This window comes from Dendropsophus ebraccatus, chromosome 14 (assembly GCF_027789765.1).
Source record: "Dendropsophus ebraccatus isolate aDenEbr1 chromosome 14, aDenEbr1.pat, whole genome shotgun sequence".
Lineage (NCBI taxonomy): Eukaryota > Metazoa > Chordata > Amphibia > Anura > Hylidae > Dendropsophus > Dendropsophus ebraccatus.
In genome coordinates, this window is record NC_091467.1 from 48,045,807 (window position 1) to 48,069,433 (window position 23,627).

The 23,627-nt window shown below is 44.0% G+C and overlaps 1 protein-coding gene across 1 annotated transcript in view; it reads left to right on the forward strand.

Moving 5' to 3' along the window:
- OPRL1 (opioid related nociceptin receptor 1) overlaps positions 1 to 22,981 on the forward strand; it is a 62,093-nt gene extending 39,112 nt beyond the window's left edge. Inside the window, exons 3-4 of the mRNA XM_069952045.1 lie at positions 14,849 to 15,204; positions 22,458 to 22,981. Coding sequence (XP_069808146.1) covers positions 14,849 to 15,204; positions 22,458 to 22,981 — 880 coding nt within the window. The remainder of the gene's footprint in view (positions 1 to 14,848; positions 15,205 to 22,457) is intronic.
- The last annotated feature ends 646 nt before the right edge of the window (positions 22,982 to 23,627 follow it).

The window sequence follows — 23,627 nt, forward strand, 5'->3', positions numbered from 1 at the left end:
CTATACCTGACACATTTCAAAGGTTCCATCGGTATCGTAATTCCATACACCCTCCTGATCAACGCCACCACCTCCCTCCAATAGCCTTCCAGCTCCACATGAGGTGTAATATGTGTGCATCCTCAAGTCCACATCTAGGACACTTAGAATCAGTTCGGACCCTAATTCTGTGAAGAAATGAGGGCGTTCTGTAGACTCTGTGAATAAGAAACAGCTGGGAGAGCCTATGTGTCTCAGATATAGCTAGTTTGGGCGTTAAAGCCAACATAATACACCATTGATTGTCCGTTATGGGGCCTACGCCCGTCTCCCACTGATCGTCAAAGGTCTGTCCACCATGTAAGCGTCTAACAGCTCTCTGTATATAAGAGAGATGAGACCCTGGGACACCTATCATTGCTGGTGAGTATACACGCCAGCACGCAGCGGGGGGACAGATAGAAAAAAATTCCGGAATGTTTCTTTAATTTTATGCTTAGTGGTTAGAATAAAAACTACAGGGTTCCAGGATCATTTTGTAATATAGATAGTAAAATGGAACATAAAAAAAAAACATTATCGAAAATTCTTAAAATCGTTATGTTTAACATAAAAACTTGATTTAAACACTAGGCCGTCTTCTAACGACACCTTCCCTTTAATAGCTTGGGCTTTATAATTTGTCCATACACTACATTGGTCCATAATGGGAGGATATGATAACAACATAGGCAGGTATTACCGCAGTGCTATCACATCCTATTTCTGCGCTGACTGGGCTTCAGGGCAAGATGTGAGGATGCAATGTTGTGATTAACCACAATATGACCCTGCGGTTCATCCAACCCGGCACATAGAGACAGAATTTGTTTGCATCTGAACATAGATAATGATTATTTCTGGTTTCTGGTGTTGTTCTCTGTTTCCTCTGTTGCTTATCAATGTTTTCTCTTTGATCTCCAGTCTATGTATGACACTTCTCTCCTCTCGCGCCCCGGTATTATTCTTTTCCCCCTGCCAGGAAGCTCAGGATATTAGAATAAGATAAATAGCCCAAGGCGTTCTGCGTGGGTTAGATCTGTGGTGTAAGGTACATTTACTTATTCTGCTTGATAAGTATTATCTGTATGTTGTGTAGATTCTTATAGATGCCAACTCAGGAAAAAAATACCTATAAGAACTAAGAAGTGTAATAGTTCCGTGTTTCAAAAATCTCAAGTCTTCCAGTACTTATTAGCTGCTGTATGTCTTGCAGGAAGTGGTGTATTCTATCCAGCCTGACACAGTGCTCTCTGCTGCCAACTCTGTCCGTGGCAGGAACTGTCCAGAGCAGGAGAGGTTTTCATGAGGATTTGCTACTGTTCTGGACACTTCCTGACAAAGGCAGAGGTGGCAGCAGAGAGCACAAGGCAGAACATACAGCAGCTGATAAGTACTGGATGCAATTTACAAATCTATATAACTTCCTGATGCCAGTTGATTTAAAAAAAAAAATTTCTCCACAAGCTATGTCTAGTGGTGTTATAGTTTGCAGGACAGGTGTGTCTAGTGGTGTTACAGTGTATAGGGCAGGTGTGTCTGGTGGTGTTACAGTGTACAGGGCAGGTGTGTCTAGTGGTGTTATAGTTTACAGGACAGGTGTGTCTAGTGGTGTTACAGTGTATAGGGCAGGTGTGTCTGGTGGTGTTACAGTGTACAGGGCAGGTGTGTCTGGTGGTGTTACAGTGTATGGGCCAGGTGTGTCTAGTGGTGTTACAGTGTACAGGGCAGGTGTGTCTAGTGGTGCTACAGTGTACAGGGCAGGTGTGTCTAGTGGTGTTACAGTGAACAGGGCAGGTGTGTCTAGTGGTGTTACAGTGTATGGGCCAGGTGTGTTTGGTGGTGTTACAGTGTATAGGGCAGATGTGTCTGGTGGTGTTACAGTGTATGGGCCAGGTGTGTCTAGTGGTGTTACAGTGTACAGGGCAGGTGTGTCTAGTGGTGTTACAGTGTACAGGGCAGGTGTGTCTAGTGGTGTTACAGTGAACAGGGCAGGTGTATCTAGTGGTGTTACAGTGAACAGGGCAGGTGTGTCTGTTGGTGTTACAGTGTACAGGGCAGGTGTGTCTGGTGGTGTTACAGTGTACAGAGTAGGTGTAGGCTTCTGTAGACTTGCCTAGGTAGGTCTCTCTAATATGAAAAGTTATAGTTCTATCTCTGCTTGCTGTCATGGAATGCAGGCATATGTACCTGTCTTTGTGTCACAGCTTTGCATATTGTAAGTGTTATGGATGTTCTCTTTCACAGTCTGAAAGCAGAGATACAAACCTACAGTACACCCCCACCCCGATAACCAGATGCCCATTATGCAGAACATAGCTACACCATGTGCACATCAGCTTTGCTACATCATCAGCTAGTATGGAATACATATTGGGGTGATGTGATGCAAAATCTGTGAAAAAACAGTCCTGTGTTTACTGTGCAATAGTAATGACAGCAGTGGGCAGGAAAGAAAGCCAAGGGGGCAAGCATGCAAGCGGACCAATCAGGGAGATGCATACCTCCCAACTGTCCCGGATTCCGCGGTACGGCACCCAGTGTCCCGCATTATATGTGGCCCCAGCGAAAAAAAGAAACCAGTAACACACCTGTCCTCCGGTCCCAGCAGCTCCTCTCCCGGCAGAGCGCGCACTCCCGTCATCCTCCGGGGCGGGCAGCGGGGTATACAGACACTGACTGTGCCGGAAGTGACCTGCAGCCTCCATCATGAGTCACTTCCGGCACAGTCAGTGTCTGTATACCCCGCTGCCCGCCCCGGAGGATGACGGGAGTGCGCGCTCTGCCGGGAGAGGAGCTGCTGGGACCGGCGGACAGGTGAGTTACTGGTTTATTGTTTTTTTCGCAGGGGCCACACTAATGGGGGGATTGGTTACTCTGTGGGGCACTATATGGGGGATTGGATAATATGTGGGGCACTATATGAGGGGCATTGGCTACTATGTGGGCACAATATGGGGGATTGGCTACTATGGGAGCATTGGCTACTATGTGGGGCACTATATGGGGATTGGATACTATGTGGGGCACTAAATGGGGATTGGCTACTATGTGGGCACTATATGGGGGATTGGCTATTATGTGGGGCATATATGGGGGCATTGGCTACTATGTGGGGCACTATATGGGGTATTGGCTACTATGGGGGGCATTGGCTCCTATGTGGGGCATATTTGGGGGATTGGATACTATGTGGGGCATAGGCTACTATGTGGGGCACTATATGGAGGATTGGCCACTATGTGGGGCACTATATGGGGGATTGGCTACTATGTGGGGCACTCTATGGGGGATTGGCTGCTATGTGGGGCATATATGGAGGATTGGCTACTATATGGGGCACTATATGGAGGATTGGCTACTATGTGGGGCACTATATGGGGCATTGGCTGCTATGTGGGGCACTCTATGGGGGATTGGCTACTATGTGGGGCATATATGGGGGCATTGGCTACTATGTGGGCACTATATGGGGCATTGACTACTATGTGGGCACTATATGGGGGATTGGCTACTATGTGGGGCATATATGGGGGCATTGGCTACTATGTGGGGCACTATATGGGGATTGGCTACTTTGTGGGGCACTCTATGGGGGATTGGCTACTATGTGGAGCACTATATGGAGGGATTGGCTACTATGTAGGCCACTATATGGGGATTGGATACTATATGGGGCACTATATTGGGATTGGCTACTATGTGGGGCACTATATGGGGGGATTAGCTACTATGTGGGGTTCTATATGGGGATTGGCTACTATGTGGGGCACTATATGGGGGGTTGGCTACTATATGGGGCACTATATGGGGGATTGGCTGCTATGTGGGGCACTATATGGGGGGATTGGCTACTATGTGGGGCACTATATGGGGGCATTGGCTACTATGTGGGACACTATATGGGGCATTGAATACTAAGTGGGGCACTATATGTGGCATTGGCTACTATGTGGGGCACTATATGGGGCATTGGCTACTATGTGGGGCACTATATGGGGCATTGGATACTATGTGGGGCACTATATGGGGCATTGGATACTATCTGGGGCACTATGTGGGGGATTGGATACTATGTGTGGCACTATATGGGGGATTGGATACTATGTGGGGCACTATATGGGGGATTGAATACTATGTGTGGCACTATTGGGGCGATTGGATACTATGTGGGGGATTGGATACTATTTGGGGCACTATAATGGTGATTGGATACTATATAGGGCATTTTTGGGGGGATTGGATACTGTATAGGGCACTATTCAGTCAGCAGCATGTGGTCACTGTAGGGGAGTGGCTATGGAGGGTTACTATGGGGGCGTGGCTATAGAGGTTTGGTATGGGGGCGTGGCTATGGGGGCCGCAACGCACATGTCCCTCTTTGCTCTTTGCAAAAGTTGGGAGGTATGGAGATGCATGATGGGAAATGTAATTTCCTGGTAGGTGCCATCTTGGATATAGATCGGCTTTTAGAACGACTTGTAACTCAGGAATGGCAGCAGCTAGGAAGACAGGAGACGGCTCAAATTACCCAAAGGGGCTAGTATTTCATTTTTAGCTCTTAGGTGGATAACCCCTTTAACTTGACAATTTCCCTTTTGTTATCTCTGCTTACATCTACCATAAAGGCAGGGGCGGGCTGGGCCGGGGGGCAGGGGGGCACATGCCCCCCGGGCCGGTCTTCCCCCAGTTGTCAGGGCCGCATGGCTGCTGACAGCTGGCTGGAGTCCTCAGTGCCTCCCCTGCTTACAGCCCCGCCCCTCTTCAGTCATATTTACCTGTGGCTGTGGATCTGGTCTGTGCTGGATCCGGCCGCTAAAGCCCCGCCCCCCTCCATGACGTTAAGCCCCGCCTCCTTTATGGCCATTATGCTTTCTATAAGCCTATGAGGCTTATGGTAAAAAGCAAACTGCTGTACGCAGTATCTTCCTCCGGCCACCAGAGGCCGCTCTCTCCTCCCAGCTGGTTCTCCTGTGTCTGGGCTAGAAGAGCCTGAAGACCGAGAAGATGGTGTCTGCAGGAAGCCAGGTACCTACACAGCAGGACATAGGGCAGGGGGAGGGGACCAAGGCCCTCCAGCTGTTGCAGAACTACAACTCCCATCATACCTGGGCAGCCATAGGCTTACCATAGATGATGGGAGTTGTAGTTTTGCAACAGCTGAAGAGCCAAGGTTCCCTATTCCTGACATAGAGGATACATATATACAGGAGGATACATATATACAGGAGACCTACACAGGAGGATACATATATACAGGAGACCTACATAGGAGGAGACATACAGAGGAGTATATAGAGGATACATATATACAGGAGGATACATATATACAGGAGACCTACACAGGAGGATACATATATACAGGAGGAGACATACAGAGGAGTACATAGAGGATACATATATACTGGAGGAGACATATATACAAGGGTACATAGAGGATACATATATACAGGAGGAGACATACACAGGAGTACATAGAGGATACATATGTACAGGAGGATACATACAGAGGAGTATATAGAGGATACGTATATACAGGAGGAGACATACAGAGGAGTATATAGAGGATACGTATATACAGGAGGAGACATACACAGCAGTACATAGAGGATACATACAGAGGAGTATATAGAGGATACATATATACAGGAGGAGACATACACAGCAGTACATAGAGGATACATATATACAGGAGGAGACATACAGAGGAGTATATAGAGGATACATATATACAGGAGGAGACATACACAGCAGTACATAGAGGATACATACAGAGGAGTATATAGAGGATACATATATACAGGAGGAGACATACACAGCAGTACATAGAGGATACATATATACAGGAGGAGACATACAGAGGAGTATATAGAGGATACATATATACAGGAGGAGACATACACAGCAGTACATAGAGGATACATACAGAGGAGTATATAGAGGATACATATATACAGGAGGAGACATACACAGCAGTACATAGAGGATACATATATACAGAAGGAGACATACACAGCAGTACATAGAGGATACATATATACAGGAGGAGACATACACAGGAGTATATAGAGGATACATATGTACAGGAGGAGACATACACAGGAGTATATAGAGGATACATATATACAGGAGGAGACATACACAGCAGTACATAGAGGATACATATATACAGGAGGAGACATACAGAGGAGTATATAGAGGATACATATATACAGGAGTAGACATACACAGCAGTACATAGAGGATACATATATACAGGAGGAGACATACAGAGGAGTATATAGAGGATACATATATACAGGAGGAGACATACACAGCAGTACATAGAGGATACATATATACAGGAGGAGACATACAGAGGAGTATATAGAGGATACATATATACAGGAGTAGACATACACAGCAGTACATAGAGGATACATATATACAGGAGGAGACATACAGAGGAGTATATAGAGGAGACATATATACAGGGGTACATAGAGTATACATATATACAGGAGGAGACATACAGAGGAGTATATAGAGGATACATATATACAGGAGGAGACATACACAGCAGTACATAGAGGATACATATATACAGGAGGAGACCTACACAGCAGTACATAGAGGATACATATATACAGGAGGAGACATACAGAGGAGTATATAGAGGATACATATATACAGGAGGAGACATACACAGCAGTACATAGAGGATACATATATACAGGAGGAGACATACAGAGGAGTATATAGAGGAGACATATATACAGGGGTACATAGAGTATACATATATACAGGAGGAGACATACAGAGGAGTATATAGAGGATACATATATACAGGAGGAGACATACAGAGGAGTATATAGAGGAGACATATATACAGGGGTACATAGAGTATACATATATACAGGAGGAGACATACAGAGGAGTATATAGAGGAGACATATATACAGGGGTACATAGAGTATACATATATACAGGAGGAGACATACAGAGGAGTTAGGGCTGGGCGATTAATCAAATAAATTTGCCCAGAAGGTTATAATCGATTTCGATTAAAATCATAAATTAAATTTTCACAAAAAATCACTGCAGGCAGAGCAGCGTAGAGTGATGGGTTGGCGGCTGGGCTGGAGTTGCAGGTCAAGCAGGCGGCGCGGAGGTGAGGTGCATGGCGGGCGGCGGTGCGTGGAGCGTCGCGCCGGAGGTGAGGTGCAGGGCGGTCGGGCAGTCCGCCTAACAGAGCCGCGACTGACCTGCCCCAGCTATACATATCACGTCCAGTTCCCCTCCCGGCCACACGTGCAGGTCCCCTCCCGGCCACACGTGCAGGTCCCCTCCCGGCCACACGTGCAGGTCCCCGGTCTCTGGAGGAGGCTGCAGGGACTGTAGTGGTGATAGCGTCGCTTCAGGTCCTGGAGCTGAACAGCGGGATCTGCATCCCCCGATCCCGCGGTACAGCTCCAGTAATGGCAGTGACGCTATCACCACTACAGTCCCTGCGGCCAGGGCCGTATTTACCACTAGGCACCTGTGGTCCGATGCCTAGGGCAGCACCTTGCAGGGGGGCAGCACCAGGGAGCAGGGGAAGGGAAAAACTAATTCTTTTGTTTTTATTTTTTTAGTTTCCCTTCTCCCTTTCAGACTTGCCAGTAAATCTGGTGTCTTTTCCAGGGGGGTGGGGGGTATGGTGGTATTGGTCAGGTCTGGTATCGCCAATAGGTGCGTGAAGATGGGGCGTCTTCAGGTTTAGTGCCTAGGGCAGCAGCAGCTGGTAATACAGCCCTGCCTGCGGCCTCCTCCAGAGACCGGGGACCTGCACGTGTGGCCGGGAGGGGAACCTGTGTGCCGGGGTGAGAGGAGGAGGGATATGTGCACTCCTGCCCCAATCACCCCCAGCTGCCCCAGTTTCCCCCAGTATGCCCCTGTCACCTCTCATTTATACCTTTATTACTACTACACCCCTCATCTTTACCTGTACTACTACTACTACTTCTACTACACCCCTCATCTATACCTGTACTACTACAGCCCACATCTATACCTGTACTACTAATTCCCCTCATCTTTACTACTAATACACCCCTCATCTTTACCTGTACTACTACTAATCCCCCTCATCTGTATTACTAATACACCCCATATCTATACCTGTACTACTACACCCCTTATCCACTATACCTCCACTACTACACTCTACCTAGATGGAGGCACCATGTGTCCCGCTATCCCCACCCCCACCCCCTCGCTTATCCCGGAAATGCCCCTGCCTGCATGTGTCCCTGCTACATAGAGGATACATATATACAGGGGGAGGCATATATACAGTAGTACATAGAGGATACATATATATACAAGAGTACATAGAGGAGACATATTTTTTAGGAGTACATAGAGGAGACATATATACAGAAGTACATCGAGTGATATAAACTATTGTAAAAATACAGTAACCCCAGCTCTCCAGCATCTTATACTCAGTATGATGGAGGTCACCCAGCTCTCCAGCATCTTATACTCAGTATGATAGAGGTCACCCAGTTTTCCTAGCATCTGTCTATGGGACCGTTTCGTGTCATCGCTGAGCCGCCCCATAGACTTATACAGGAAAGTGAGTTCTGACCCTTTCACAGGGCACAGTAGGATATTTGGTCACCAATGACTGGAAGGACCGAAGATGTTATAGGTAAGAGGTTAGAGGCCAGAGTGGTCCTTTAAGGATGGGCCGCCAGCCTGCTACTCATGGGCCAGTGCTGTGTACTTGCCCCCCGGGCTAAAATTTGCCAGCCAGCCCCTGCATAAAGGAATAGTCAGGAGGTCACTATTCACAGATTGCTGAGCAGTCTCTGCAAAATCAGCAGGATTGAGCGACATTTATCCAGCATAGTCAGTTCAGAGTTTGTTTTAACATTTTTGATGTCACTGTCAAAACATTGTCAAAAAATCCCACTGCCAATTACTTCAATGGGGGGCAGTGAACCATGTAGAAAAGTGACATGTCCACACAGTTACGCTGTAAAGCTCTGTGGCCCAGCACTTAACACTGGTGTCTGTTTTGTTCACGCAATCCTACCCTTATGCAGCAGAATTGTTTGATGAGCACAAGCCCGGAGGACAGAAATGGCTGCAGATCGCACCCATGGTTGATACGAAAGCTTGTTTAGCTCTATTAAAAACAAACATCAGAAGTTAATATATAATTTGATCCAACCATATTGCCTCATGTACCACGTGCAGGTCTCTGAGTCCCTACGCTAAACGACACTGTACCGGTCAGCGAACGCCAACCCCACAAAGCGTGCGCAAGCAGGGAATGGGGGCCACAGAATGGCCCTGCAACCCCACAGGACCAAACCCCATGAGCCCCCCAAACCTCGCTGAGAAAGCGGCCACCAAGCAACACAAGTGTGAACAAGGTCTTACTACTCACCAATGCACCAGCAGGTAGATTGGGAGAAAGAGGAGGTACTTACCATATGTACTATTCGGATCACATGGATCTTACAAGGGAGGAGTGCTAGCCACAAAGAAAAAAGGGACAGAAATACAATAAATGCACTGGAGGATAGAAATGGCTGAATTGTTTGGTAAGAGCTGTACAGAAGTGGTGTTCTTGTTACAGCCACATAGTGTATTGTCAGTCTGATCTTGGTCACAATGTATTGTAAAGTTCTTCCTCTTGTACCATGACAGTAGGGTTTGTGCTGCAGCAGTCATTGCAAACACATTAGAAAGCCACCTGCAGGATACACTGGCCAATTGCATTGACAAATTTGGGCTTCAAACTTAGCAAACTCTGAAAATTGTGAAACAGTTCACCTATTATATTGTACAGGCTTTCAGACTGGCACATCTGTCAACCAGGGGGGCATCTGTACGCCCACGGGCATAGCTAAGAGGCTACAGAGACGTCCAGTAAATTGGCCATATATTTCAGATAGTTGGCAGCTGAGTATCCATTCAACTGACCGCTAGAGATGAGCGAACCGGCCGAGGTTCGGGATCGTATGAACCTGAACTCTCGGCGTCTGATTACCGCTGTCTGCCCGCTCCATTGAGAGGGTGGATACAGCCTGAGGACCGCCTGGAAAACTGGGATACAGCCTATGGGTATGGCTTTATCCCAGTTTTCCAGGCGGCCCTCAGGCTGTATCCACCCTCTCCACGGAGCAGGCAGACAGCGGGAATCAAAAGCCGATAGTTCAGGTGAATACGAACCCGAACCTTGGCCAGTTCGCTCATCTCTACTGACCGCTAACACTAATTAATCTAACCTAGAAATGCACACTCTGAATACGGAGAAGAGAGAAAGCCACTGCCAGGCATATCTGTGGTGGATTATCTCCCCATGAACAAAAGGACTGGGTAGATGAAATATAACATGTTCAACCCTTCTCTCTAAGGGCCTTGTTACACTGTACCATTATTGGCCCTACTTGCAGTGACAGTCTGCTGTGTATCGTTCCATCGGAGCAGTAGCAGCGGACTGCTACTGACTTCAATGGGCAGCACCTCCCGCTGCTCCCTGCTTGCTGTCTGTGCATGTAGCTATGTCGGCTACATCTGCTCTGCACCAGCCCTCATTTCCATGTCATTTCAATAATTCACAGCCCAGGGGTGGAAATAGCTCAGGGGAAATCAAGAAAGGCCCAAACGCATGCACCGAGAGACTTCCAGCTTATACCATTACTTATACCGCTGGAATATCAACTCAATAAGTCATGAAGTGGTCCTATATCCTGTGATCTTGTAGCTCTGCTGCCAGTAAGAGATATTTCAACCCTTGTAAGGAGCAGGTCCTCAACGCGTTTCATATGCTTTACAATGTGAGACCAACAGCCCTGAAATCCAGGTTCTAAAGTGAAGAATTTGCTGTATATCATTACATGGAGTCCATGGGGATTGCAATGCAGGCTGGAAATAAAGTATCATGTATTGGAATGAGTGGAATAAGTGTCCTGGGATTATCATATTGCAGGAAAGCGTCCTGTTATCTCTGCCTAATGTTCACGGACCTTGCAATTTAACATCTTCTGGTTGCATCATGTCATCTGAGAGACATCATTTTTACCTGTAGGATAGCCTCGCTGAATAATGATATCTCATAAGATAAGCAGCACTTGGTCACTGCAGCTGTAATGTACCATATAGAGGTGACTATCAATGAGAGACACTATGGAGGGTTGTAGTGGTAGTATGCTCATTAGTATAAATCTATCATGATGTCAGCTAATACATAAACACTATTGTAGTAAATAGATGATTTCCAGCAACAGGGGCATGATACCTGGAGATGTGCCTAACTCTACTGAGGACAGCTTTCCTATGTGACCATAAATGCTTTGTGGACCTCAACAATATAGTTCCGTGGTCTGTTTTTTTTTGCAAAACAAAACAAAAAACAAAGGATGCAATACAGACACATTATGGATATTTGCAGACCTGCAAAAAAGGTGCTATGCAAGATGGCTACCGGGAGGAGCCTAGCCAGGGGTTGCCAGGCAAATAATTCAAATATACATACAGCATGTTGATGGTTATTGGTATGCTGTCCTTATTTTTCATGGACCGTGCATAAGTCCGCATTATGGACCATATAAGTGCATGTCCTGTTTTGGTTTTTTTGCGGCAAGGACTTTCTGCTAGTAAATGGATTGTTTGTGCATTCCTCCTTAGAGATCAATAGGTTATACAGTATACAATCTGTAATTATGAACAGTATATGGACTGAAAAATACAGTCATGTTACAGAGATCTTAGGTTCACCTATATAATAATAATTATAAAAGGGGTTATCTGTGTAACAAAAGCAATATTGTAAACAATCCCCCTTCCCAATACCATTTTATGTCTAATATACATGTATAACTTATCTAACTTTTTTTGTCATTCTTATCCGCTCTGGATGTCTAAATCCTCTACTTTGGGTCCACTCTGACCACGATCTGCACCCTCTTTCCCCCTCCCTTTGTGGACACAGGACATGTGATCTCCTCTCTGGGGGCTGGGTCAGCTGTCTATTGACCCCAGGAGACATTATCTGCACCTGATCACTGCTTGTGATTGTGATGCTTCCATAGACTTACACGTGTCCTTGAGCCTGGGTTTCTGTAATCAACATAGTTCTATCTCTACTTGCTGTAGGTGAATGCAGGCATATGTCTTTGTGTCACAGCTCTGTATATTGTAAGTTTTATAGATGTTCTCAGAGTCTGGATGGAACTAGAATGGTTTTTATTCAAAGTCAACAAGCAGGGATCTAAACCTACACTTCACCCCCATACCCGGTAAACAGATGCCCATTATGCAGCACATAGGTACCCCATTCGCATCAGCTCTGCTACATCATCAGCTAGTATGGAATACATATTGGGGTAATGTGATGCAAAATTAGTGAAAAAAACAGTACTGTGTTTGCTGTGCAATAGTAATGACAGCAGTGGGCAGGAAAGAAAACTAAGGGGGCGACTACGCAACTGGATCAATCAGGGAGATGCATGATGGGAAATGTAGTTGCATGGTAGGTGCCATCTTGGTTATAGTTCTTTTAGAAAAACTTGTAACTCAGGAATGATAGCAGCTAGACAGGAGAGGGCTCAAAATACTCAGGGGGGGCTTGGTGAGTAAGACCAGCTAGCATTTTTGCTCTCTTAGGTGGATAACCCCTTTAACCCCTTAACGACACAGGACTTATATTTACGCCCTTTGGTCGCCTCGGGGACTTCAGAGGGGGCCCGCGCGGCGACCCTGCTCTTAACCGCTGCGGTCTCGGGTGCGGCATTTAGCCTGGGACCGTGGCTGTTAGCGGGCACGGTTCGATCGCCTTGCCCGCTAATCAAGCAATCAGATGCAGTTGTCAAAGTTGACAGCTGCATCTGATTGCTTGTTGTCCCTCATACCTGGTGGTCTAGTGGGGTGGATCGCCCTCCCGGGACATTGTTACTGAGGAGTGATCCACGCATCCTCTGACGGCCGGGGTCTGCGCCGTAATGGCACTGATCCCGGCTCGACACTTGGTTGTTTTCGGCTGCAGCAGCCGGAAGCAATCCAGTGCCTATATCATTAATCTATGCTGTATAACTTTACAGCATAGATCTCAATGAGAGATCAGTGTGCGTATACTAGAAGTCCCCCAGGGGGGCTTTTAGTATATGTGTAAAATAAATAAATAAAGTGTTGTTATTAATAAAAAGCCCCCTCCCGTAATAAAAGTTTGAATCACCACCCTTTTCCCATGTTATAAATAAAAGTAAATAAAAAAATAAATAAACATGTTTGGTATCGCCGCGTGCGTAATTGCCCAAATTATTAATTTATTTCATTCATTTCAAGCATAAAAATCCCAAAGTGGAAAATTGCGCATTTTGGTAGCATCAAATCCAGAAAAGTTGTAATAAAAAGCGATCAAAAAGTCACATATGCGCAATCAAGGTACCGATAGAAAGAACACATCATGGCACAAAAAATGACACCTCGCACAGCCCCATAGACCAAAGGATAAAAGCGCTATAAGCCTGGGAATGGAGCGATTTTAAGGAACATATTTATGTTAACAATGGTTTGAATTTTTTACAAGCCATCAGATAAAAGAAAAGTTATACATGTTACATATCGTTTTAATCGTAACGACTTGTGGAACATATATAACAAGTCAGCTTTACCCCAGGGCGAACGGTGTAAAAACAAATACCCCCCAAGTAAACAAAATGCTTTTTTTTTTTTCAATTTCACTACAAATTTATTTTTTTTTCTGGTTTTGCTGTGTTTTTATGAACAAATTCAGCCTGTCATTGCAAAGTACAATTAGTGGCACAAAAAAATAAGGGCTCATGTGGGTTTCTAGGCGAAAAAAATGCAAGTGCTATGGGCTTTTAAGCACAAGGAGGAAAAAAACGGAAGTGCAAAAATCGAAATTTAAGGGGTTAAGAGTCATTCCAAAATTACTCTATACTTTAGATGGGTCACTCCACACCAGAAAAACTGCACTCTATTTGAACCTGACTTAACTGAGCCTATAGTTTTTTTCACCGTCCTTTTACAGTTTTACTACTAAATTCAATGGACTTTTCAATTAAACACACACCCATAATTTCGCCAAACAGCTAGACAGAGAGGAAAAATGTTGTGTGAACATACGTGCGGCTGTGAAAAATGCAAAGGCAACACAAAGCCACAGGTCTACTCAACAAGCCTAAAGTTGACACACTTACCCGAGAAAAAGTGAGCTACTCCATCATTCCATAACAGAAGGTTAATTGTAGTTGACGTTGAATCCAATGTGAAACCTTAAAGTTTACCTGTCAAATCTAGATCAATAGTAGATGTTATATAAAGCGGGTTTGCAATTTACAATTTGCAATTTACATTTTTAAACCCTTAAAAGACGTGATCGCGCCGTGACCTCAGCATTTAAGTGTAAGTGACCTTTTCAGGCCCGGTCCTTAAGGGGCTAATGATGGCCATTGTTTTGCAATAACGGCTGTTATTTGCACTTATTTTTACATTGTTTGAACATAACCTAAAGCTCCTATTACATGGGCCGATCAGGAGAAGCAAGCGAGTGCCGACCTGCCAGAACCCTGCGTGTAATAGTTTAGACAGAGAGCAGGTAAGTCCAGGGGGGCCGCGGGGAGCTTCTTCTATATATTTTCTGCTCTATAAATAAAGATTATCATTATTATTACCTTTGAGTGTCTGCCTGTAAATTGAAGCCTTCACAATTAAAGATGACTTATATTGGATATATCCTAGTTCACCTCTATTCTACTGGGTGACTGTAAAGCCTCCATTTGCTGTAATCCACTGCTCCTGCTGACATGACATATCTTGTGGTTTATTTTAGGTATACCAAGATGAAAACCGCTACTAACATCTACATCTTTAACCTGGCCTTGGCTGATGCCTTAGTATTGATAACTCTCCCATTCCAAGGCACGGACATTATCATGGGAATCTGGCCCTTTGGAAACGCCCTCTGTAAGATTGCCATCGCTATCGACTACTACAACATGTTCACCAGCACCTTCACCTTGACCATGATGAGCGTGGACCGGTATATCGCCATCTGTCATCCTGTGAAAGCCCTTGATATCCGCACTCCTCACAAAGCAAAAGTAGTGAACGTATGCATCTGGATTCTCGCCTCCTTCATCGGAATCCCTGTGATGGTCATGGGATCGGCAGAAATGGACAATGAGGGTAAGTATGAAAGTCACGTAGTGAGTTCTATCATATATATTACTGACCATAAGGCTGGGCTCACACAATTTTACAGCATTTTCACATAATTGCAATAAATAAATTGTAAGAAATTATTAAAACTCTTGCAAAAATAAGAATATTGATCACCTAAAAACCAACAACCTGATGGACTCAAACCAGCATGGCCTTACTGCAGACAGATCATGCCAGGCTAATCTCATTGATTTCTTTGATTATGTCATAAAGGTGCTGGATGAAGGTGGTGCCGTGGATATCGCCTATCTGGACTTCAGCAAAACCTTTGATACAGTTACCCATAAAGAGCTCATAGAGAAGTTGGAGAAGATTGGACTTAATCCCTGGATAGTTCAGTGGATTTATGGGTGGCTGAAGGAGAGATATCAGAGGGTTGTTGTTAAAAGGGAAGTGTTTTTTTTTCTTTCAAATCAACTGGTGGCAGAAAGTTATATAGATTTGTAATTTACTTCTATTTAAAAATCTCAAGTCTTCCAGTACTAATCAGCTGCTGTATGTCCTGAAGGAAGTGGTGTGTTGTTTCCAGTCTGACACAGCGCTCTTTACTACCACCTCTGTCTGTGAGAGGAACTGTCCAGAGCAGTAGCAAATCCCCATAGAAAACATTTTCTGCTCTGGACAGTTCCTGACATGGACAGAGGTGGCGGCAAAGAGCACAGTGTCAGACTGGAAAGAATACACAACTTCCTGCAGAATCCAGCAGCTAATAATTACTGGAAGAGTGGTGATTTTTAAATAGAAGTAATTTACACATCTGTATAACTTTCTGACACCAGTTGATTTAAATAAAATAATATAAATTTGCCGGAGTACCCCTGGAGTGTATACTGGAGTGTATACTAAGCAGAGACTGGTTACAAGACCAGTGTGTGCCCTCCTGTCTGCATGTGTGTAGTGTGTATGTGTGTGTGCCCTTTTGCCTAATATGTGTAGTGTGTGTGTACGCGCCCTGCTGTCTGATGTGTGTAGTGTGTGTGTGTGTGTGTGTGCCCTGCTGCCTAATATGTGTAGTGTGTGTGTGCGCGCCCTGCTGTCCGATATGTGTAGCATCTGTCCTGCTGTCTGATGTGTGTAGTGTGTGTATGTGTGTGTGCTTGTGTGTCTGCGCCCTGCTTTCTGATATGTGTAGTATGTGTATCTACGCCCTACTGTCTAATATGTGTAGTTTTTGTGTGCGCCCTGCTTTCTAACGTGTAGTTTTTGTGTGTACCCTGCTGTCTGATATGTGTAGAGTTCCATGCCCTGCTGACTGATATGTGTAGTGTGTGTGTGTGCCCTTCTGACTGATATGTGTAGTGCTTGTGTGTACCCTAAAGACTGATATGTATAGTGTGTATGCCCTGCTGTTTGATATGTGTAGTGTGTGTGCCTTGCGGACTGATGTGTGTAGTGTGTGTAAATAGCGTAAATAGTATGTGCCCATTATGTGAGCAGAACATTTGGTATGCAGTGGGTATGTTAGTGGCACATGTGGTATGTAGTGGGTATGTTAGTAGCACATGTGGTATGTTCATGGCACATATGGTATGTTAGTGGCACATTTGGTATGTAGTGAGTATGTTAGTGGCACGTGTGGTATGTAGTGGGTATGTTAGTGGCACATGTGATATGTTCGTGGCACATGTGGTATGTTCATGGCACATATGGTATGTTAGTGGCACATGTGGTATGTAGTGGGTATGTTAGTGGCACATGTGGTATGTTAGTTGCACATGTGAAATGTAAGTGACACATGTGGTATGTTAGTGGCACATGTGGTATGTTAGTAGCACATGTGGTATGTAGAGATGAGCAAATCGGGTTTGAGTCGATCCGAACCCGAACGTTCGGTATTTGATTAGCGGGGGCTGCTGAACTTGGATAAAGCTCTAAGGTTGTCTGGAAAACATGCATACAGCCAATGACTATATCCATGTTTTCCACATAGCCTTAGAGCGTTATCCAAGTTCAGCAGCCCCCGCTAATCAAATGCCGAACGTTCGGGTTCGGATCGACTCGAGCATGCTCCAGGTTCGCTCATCTCTAGTGGTATGTAGTGGGTATGTTAGTAGTACATGTGGTATGTAGTGGGTATGTTAGTAGCACATGTGGTATGTAGATGCACAACATGTTATCATGTAACGGGCACCTTTTGTATGCTTTTACCTATTTCTTCAGTATTTTGATTATCGCCCCAATATATATTTTTCTCCTGACCTTCACAATGCCCTAAAAATTTGTAAAAAAAAAACAAAAAAAAAACAACGAGCAAAAAGTGTGAGCCCAGCCTAAGATTGTGTTTGCAAGTGTTTTACAAGCAAAATTAGTCTCTATTTTTAAGGGTTTTTGTTTGTTTTTAAAGTGTGACTGTTGGTATAACTTTCAAAATCTAAATCAGCAGTAGATGTGATAAAAAGAAAGTTTGCAATATACATTCATTATTTATTTTTTCAGTTATCATGGAAAACAGAGCACTTCCTGTTTTCTGACCTTTTTTTCCCCAAAAAGTCAGAAAACAGGAAGCCCTGTGTTTCCCAGGCCATCTCAGCGCTTACAGAGAAGGCAGTCTTGAGGCACACATTGAGCCGTGACTCTCTGTACTGGCCAGAATCCCTGTTTTTACTCTGTTGTTTTTTTAACCAGCACAAGTCTAAAAATCTGCCTTCAGGAGACTGAACCTGGATTTCTGGTAAGTATAGCTTTGTTTTACAGAATGATACCAACAACAAAAATAATGAATGTATATTGCAAACTTTCTTTATTTCACATATGCTGTGGATTTAGATTTTGAAAGTTATAACAACAGTGACACTTAAAAAAAAAATTTAGATTTTTTTTTTGTTTGTTTTAGAAATCTCTTTTTGGAGTTCTGGTATCTATTGGAACGTTTTATGTGTGTGTAATGATACAGTACTCAGGTCTCTGCTTGTAATTTTTTATTGTTTTGAACCATCACTTTAAGCCTAAAAAGACTCCCAAAAACTATTTATGAAGCCAGTATAAGTATTAGATGGTGAAATTCTCTCTGCATAGGAGTCTACTGCATCCTTTTAAATGTAACTAAGTAATAAATCTGTATGCAGCAGGCTCCCCCTAGAGGTGTCTGCAGGCAGCTGGAGTTACATCATTTAACTGATAAGTCTATGTAGAGGTTTTAAATCTCTCCTTATAATAGAAGACTTTTTGGGAGGTTGTCACAATGAGGCCTACCCTTTATCCAGAAATGGTTATATGAAAGGGTTAATAGGTCTGGTGCGTGAGGGAGATGGGTTGTTTGTGACATTCTCCAATTAAACCTAATCTGCGGAGAGAGAAATGGATCTTTCCAGCAGTGAAATATTATTATAATTAAGGTTTATTTGAAAAGGTGGCTCAAAGGGCCAAGTTTATAATTATCCGAGGCTAGTGTAACTCATGACCTGCTTTTATGGCTTTGCAGAGAAAAAAACATTCCCCCCCCCCCCCCCAAATGGCCCAATTTTATTCTCATCCGAGGTGGCAATTAATGTGGCTGCTTACTGTCTAATGTGCACACACAGCGGACTGAGGAAGAGCCATTAAGGAGAGGAAGACTAAGGGGGGGGGACGACAAAACAGCCGCTTGTGAAACTGATCTGCTGGGTTTAACGCCGCCACATCCGTCCCTGTCACTGTAATATCACATAGCGTTCAGTCACATCTATAATTCATGTCCTCTGCTTGTACTGCAGGGTGCTTGCTTCTGGGGAAAATTTATGAATGCAAATGTGGACAGCTGCCTTTAGTGTTTGCTCCATGACTGGCGAATTGGATTGGCTGTATAGACTATGCGGCTTATTTCCAGTGCTTCACAAACAATACCACAAAGCCCAAATGACCTTCAATGATGCCGTGTCCTACAGGAGGCGGCAACTGAAGGTGCAATATTTTTGAAGCTGGCGACCAAAACGTAAAGAAAAATAGATTTTCTGTTATGAGACTACAAGATTATACCTTAAAGCATGGGTCTCCAAACTGCGGCCCTCCAGCTGTTGCAATACTAAATTTCCCATCATGTCTGGACAGCCAAATCCAAAGCTTTAGCTGTCTGGGCATGATGGGAATTGTGCTTTTGCAACATCTGGAGGGCCGCAGTTTGGAGACCCATGCCTTAAAGAATACCCAATATTTTGTCGACATGGCAGGATACGTTGTCAAAATGCCAACAGAGGCTGCAGGGATTACTGCAACATTGCAAGGTGACTGGTGAAAGCATAGGGGCATGTTAGAGTACAGCCTGAGGCTAGGTTCACACTATGTAAAAACAATGGTCGTATTTCATAACAACGGCTGTTGTTGGACAAACATTGGACGTTATTTCACACACAGGCCCAGATTTACCATTGCAAATGACCATGAATGGTGGTCTGGAGCTGCTTGCAAGGGGTTGTGGATGAAAATCAAAGATCTCTTAGACTCTAAACCCCCTTTTTAGTCCAAATCTACTTATAGCATAAGAATCCACTATCCAAGTCATGAGAAACACAATAATATTGGTGGGAGTCAAGGGGTCAAAACCAACAATTAGATTGAAGAGGTCATGGCACTTGGTAAAGCCTCATTTCCTTAAACAGGAAATCCCAGGAATCCCAGGAAACACTTTTCCTTTGGAGTGGGCAGAGAATTGGCACAATGGAAATTAATGGAGTTTTTATTGAAGATCCAGAATCCTGGTGAGTAGAGATAATCGAACAACGGGAATTTTCAGGTTCGTTCGAATTCGAAACCATCGATTTTTAATGAAAAGCCGATGGTTCGAGTTCGAGCGAACCCGAAAATTCCCGCTGTTCGATCATCCCTGCTGTTGAGCCTAGAAAGAAGAACCAAGCTTTACTCTACCACTTCTATTTTATTTTTATAATTCGACAAGGAACTGTTTAGTGGTCAGCTACTCTTTCATTACTCGTATTCTTGCTGTATACATTTGTCAATTCAAATAGCATCCCTGTATACATATCTTTTTTTTTTTACTGGGAATGCTCTTCATTTTCAGTGTATTTCCTTGCTTGTTTGAAAAAAACAAAGAAATCAGGTGGTGATAAAGTATCATGTCTGCAGTCCCCCAGCCAGATCTGGGCAAGAGGTGTGGGGAAGAAACACGAGTCTCTGGGGAAATAAGATCTTATTAAGTCAGTAACATTGTAGAGTTCTCTCCCCACTGTGATCAACACAACACATACAGAGGACCAAGAGGAGATGCCGATAAAACCCATCGTTCACTGCAGCTTGAAGAGCGAACGGTGCTTTATAGGAGTAATTGCCCAGACAGATCAAGCCCTGGCAAACACATCCCAACGTATACTATTTTTCGCCAGCTATCTTCAGTGACACTTGACTCCCGCTTTCTTAGCACTGACTTTATTCTCACACTTTCCAAAGGGTTCAACATTCTGCTGCTGGGGAATGTTATTAAAGTTATATTTCACAAGCCTAAGCCGGTAGCTCTGCCTTTGAGGGAAGAAAGAAATAAGTGAAGATTAATCACCTTGGAATTAGTGTCTGGATTCAACTGCCTGTGATTTGCACTTGGCTACTGGCGGACCAGTCACCCCAAGAGAGAAACTGGCTTCCAAAGTCATTTACATGCACTAATAAGTTCAAGTAAGGATGCCATGGGCTTCCTGTAAGATCCAAGCAGTATTTTTGGTAAAATCATGATAAAATAAGAGTGTAAAAGATGATCTACGAAAGAGGACTGTGGCTACAGAGGAGACACATGTATTAATAGAAGCCCACATGATGCCAGTGCGTACAGCCAAATGGACAGTGCGGCTGCACAACACTGCTGGACCTCTGAATTATTAATTATAGATATGCAATGGCTAAAATAGGTTTTCCTTTACATTGGTAGACATCCTATAGAATAAACTAAATGGTTCCAAAAATGGCACTAGAGCTGTGGTGGTGAATCTTCAGCACTCCAGCTGTTGCAAAGCTACAATTCCCATCATGCCGGGACAACCAAAGATATTACGTTGGCTGCCCAAATATAATGGGAATTGTAGTTGTGCAACAACTGGGGAACCATAGGTTTGCCATCACTGCTCCAGAGGACTTCATTGGGGCTTTCTCCACTGAGCAGGACTGAAAGAGGTTATAAGGCTCATCCCTACAGCAGTTTTTTTTTTTATAACTTGGGGGGAAGCCAACCTCTTCTTTCCTTCTCAACAAAGCTGAGTTTCTAAATTCACAGTCTTGTTGCATTTCTTTTTTTTATATAATTAGACCCTACTTGATTATTTAGACTCTGCAGTTTTGTCTATATTGACTGTCTTGTGTTTTTCCTGTCATAAATGATCTGATGAAGCCTGGTAAGGCTGTGTTTACACACCTTGCAGTTTTATTGCAGTACTGTTGCGCTACTGCAGTATTTTCACTGAAATGACACTGCAAGGAAGAATTGTATGAATCCAGCCTAATGCTAATCATATGGCAAAGCCCAGACAGTCAATTCAGACAAGAGTCCACATACTCAGTTAGGCTTGGTTCTCACATTTGCAGTTTTGTTTCATTTCTTTTTTTTACATAATTAGAGGCTAATGCTTCAGTAATTAATTTCCTATGCTATTGAGCACTGGCCCTCCCCCATAACCCACCCATTTAGTTGAGCTATGCAATAACATTTAACTTGATGAGCCCTACAGGTATAACTATATTAGTTGAGATAAGAGTAACCCTTTAAGCTAAACCTTTACAGAATATGCTGTATCCTTCCTCTGCTTGTTCTTCTTTTATTTTAGAGCATCACTTCCTAATGGGACAATGTACGTACTACACATTATTGTTTTGTGGTTGAGAAAGGTGGGAACAGATTTAAGAGAGTGGGAATGAATTTTTTACGACGGCACTGTGGAATAATCAGGACGGTATAATTCATTTGCAGACAGCGCTCGGTTACAGAGCCGAGGATTAGATAAACACTCGACAGACACTGGTCACATTAATAAAAGAGAGATGGCTGAAAACCTACAGGTGTAGGAATAACACAGTAACTGCAATATGGAGAGAAATCAATAACTGTAAAGCGAGGTAATATTTCTAAGACAGCAAATTACACCGGAACTCTGGATACATTGTGTTTGTGCAGCAGAGTACGACTGAACCTGTAATTTTCCTGTGCCCATTGTGTAGGGATTATTTGCATATAACTAGGCAGATTTTATCATCGTGTATTCATTGACATGTCTTTAATAACATGGTGTCTTCTTCTCCTGCAGATATCGAGTGCATGGTGCAGCTCCCTGATCCAGAACATTATTGGGAACCAGTCTTTGGTACTTGTGTTTTCCTCTTTTCTTTTGTGATACCTGTTCTTATCATCACCATCTGCTACAGCTTGATGATCAGGAGACTGAAAAAAGTCAGAGTCTTGTCTGGGTCAAGGGAGAAGGACCGAAACCTCCGTCGTATCACAAGGCTGGTTCTGGTGGTTGTAGCTGTGTTTATTATCTGCTGGACCCCCATTCAGATTTATGTGCTGGTGCAGAGCCTTGGCGCCAAGCCCAACAGTGACATCAAGGTGGCCATCCTTCATTTCTGCATTGCTTTAGGCTATATCAACAGCAGTCTCAACCCTGTTCTCTATGCCTTCTTAGATGAAAACTTCAAAGCATGCTTTAAGAAGTTCTGCTTTCCCTCCGCCTTCCGTACCGAGCTGCAAATGTCCAACCGCATGTGCAGCATTGCCAAAGATGTTGCCTATGCCTGCAAGAACTCAGATGGCCCGAATAATCCAGCATGACTAGGCATGGAACTGCCCATGTTGGGTGGGGAAACAGACCAAGTGGGGACTAATCCACAGGCAGAGCTGACACAGATCACTGCTTTGTGACCAAGATGATGGAGGTGTATGGAGAAACACCTCCTTTTTGATGCAGTTCATGTATACAATGGAAGTACAATGAAAATCCATTGGTTGTTTAATAGGGGACTCACCAACATCTAATATGAACAGAGGATGGATGATCAGTTCAACTACAGTTCTGCCAACCTAACTCTTATTACTGTAGAGACCCCAAATAAGAGCAAAGTCATAGTCTTTTCAACGTCCCTGTTGAATGTGAAGTGTTCTTTAGCTCTCTATCTATAATCTGTACAGTAATCGAAGATTTACTAGAGCCTTTAAGTTATTTTGCTCCAGAGGAGCAGAAATCAACCTATGGGGATTTGTTCCCCCTCGATTCCACCTCCCATTTGTACAGCCTATAATTTCTATTTGTCTATATGTGTGCATACAATTGTGGTAATGTATCACATTTATATATTGCACATTCACTTGTCATTGTCGAAAACTGGGAGATATCCATTTGAGCTATATGACCAAAACAATGGTCTTATGTCCCAACACAGATCTGTTCCATTCATTTTATAAAGACTATCAAAAAAGT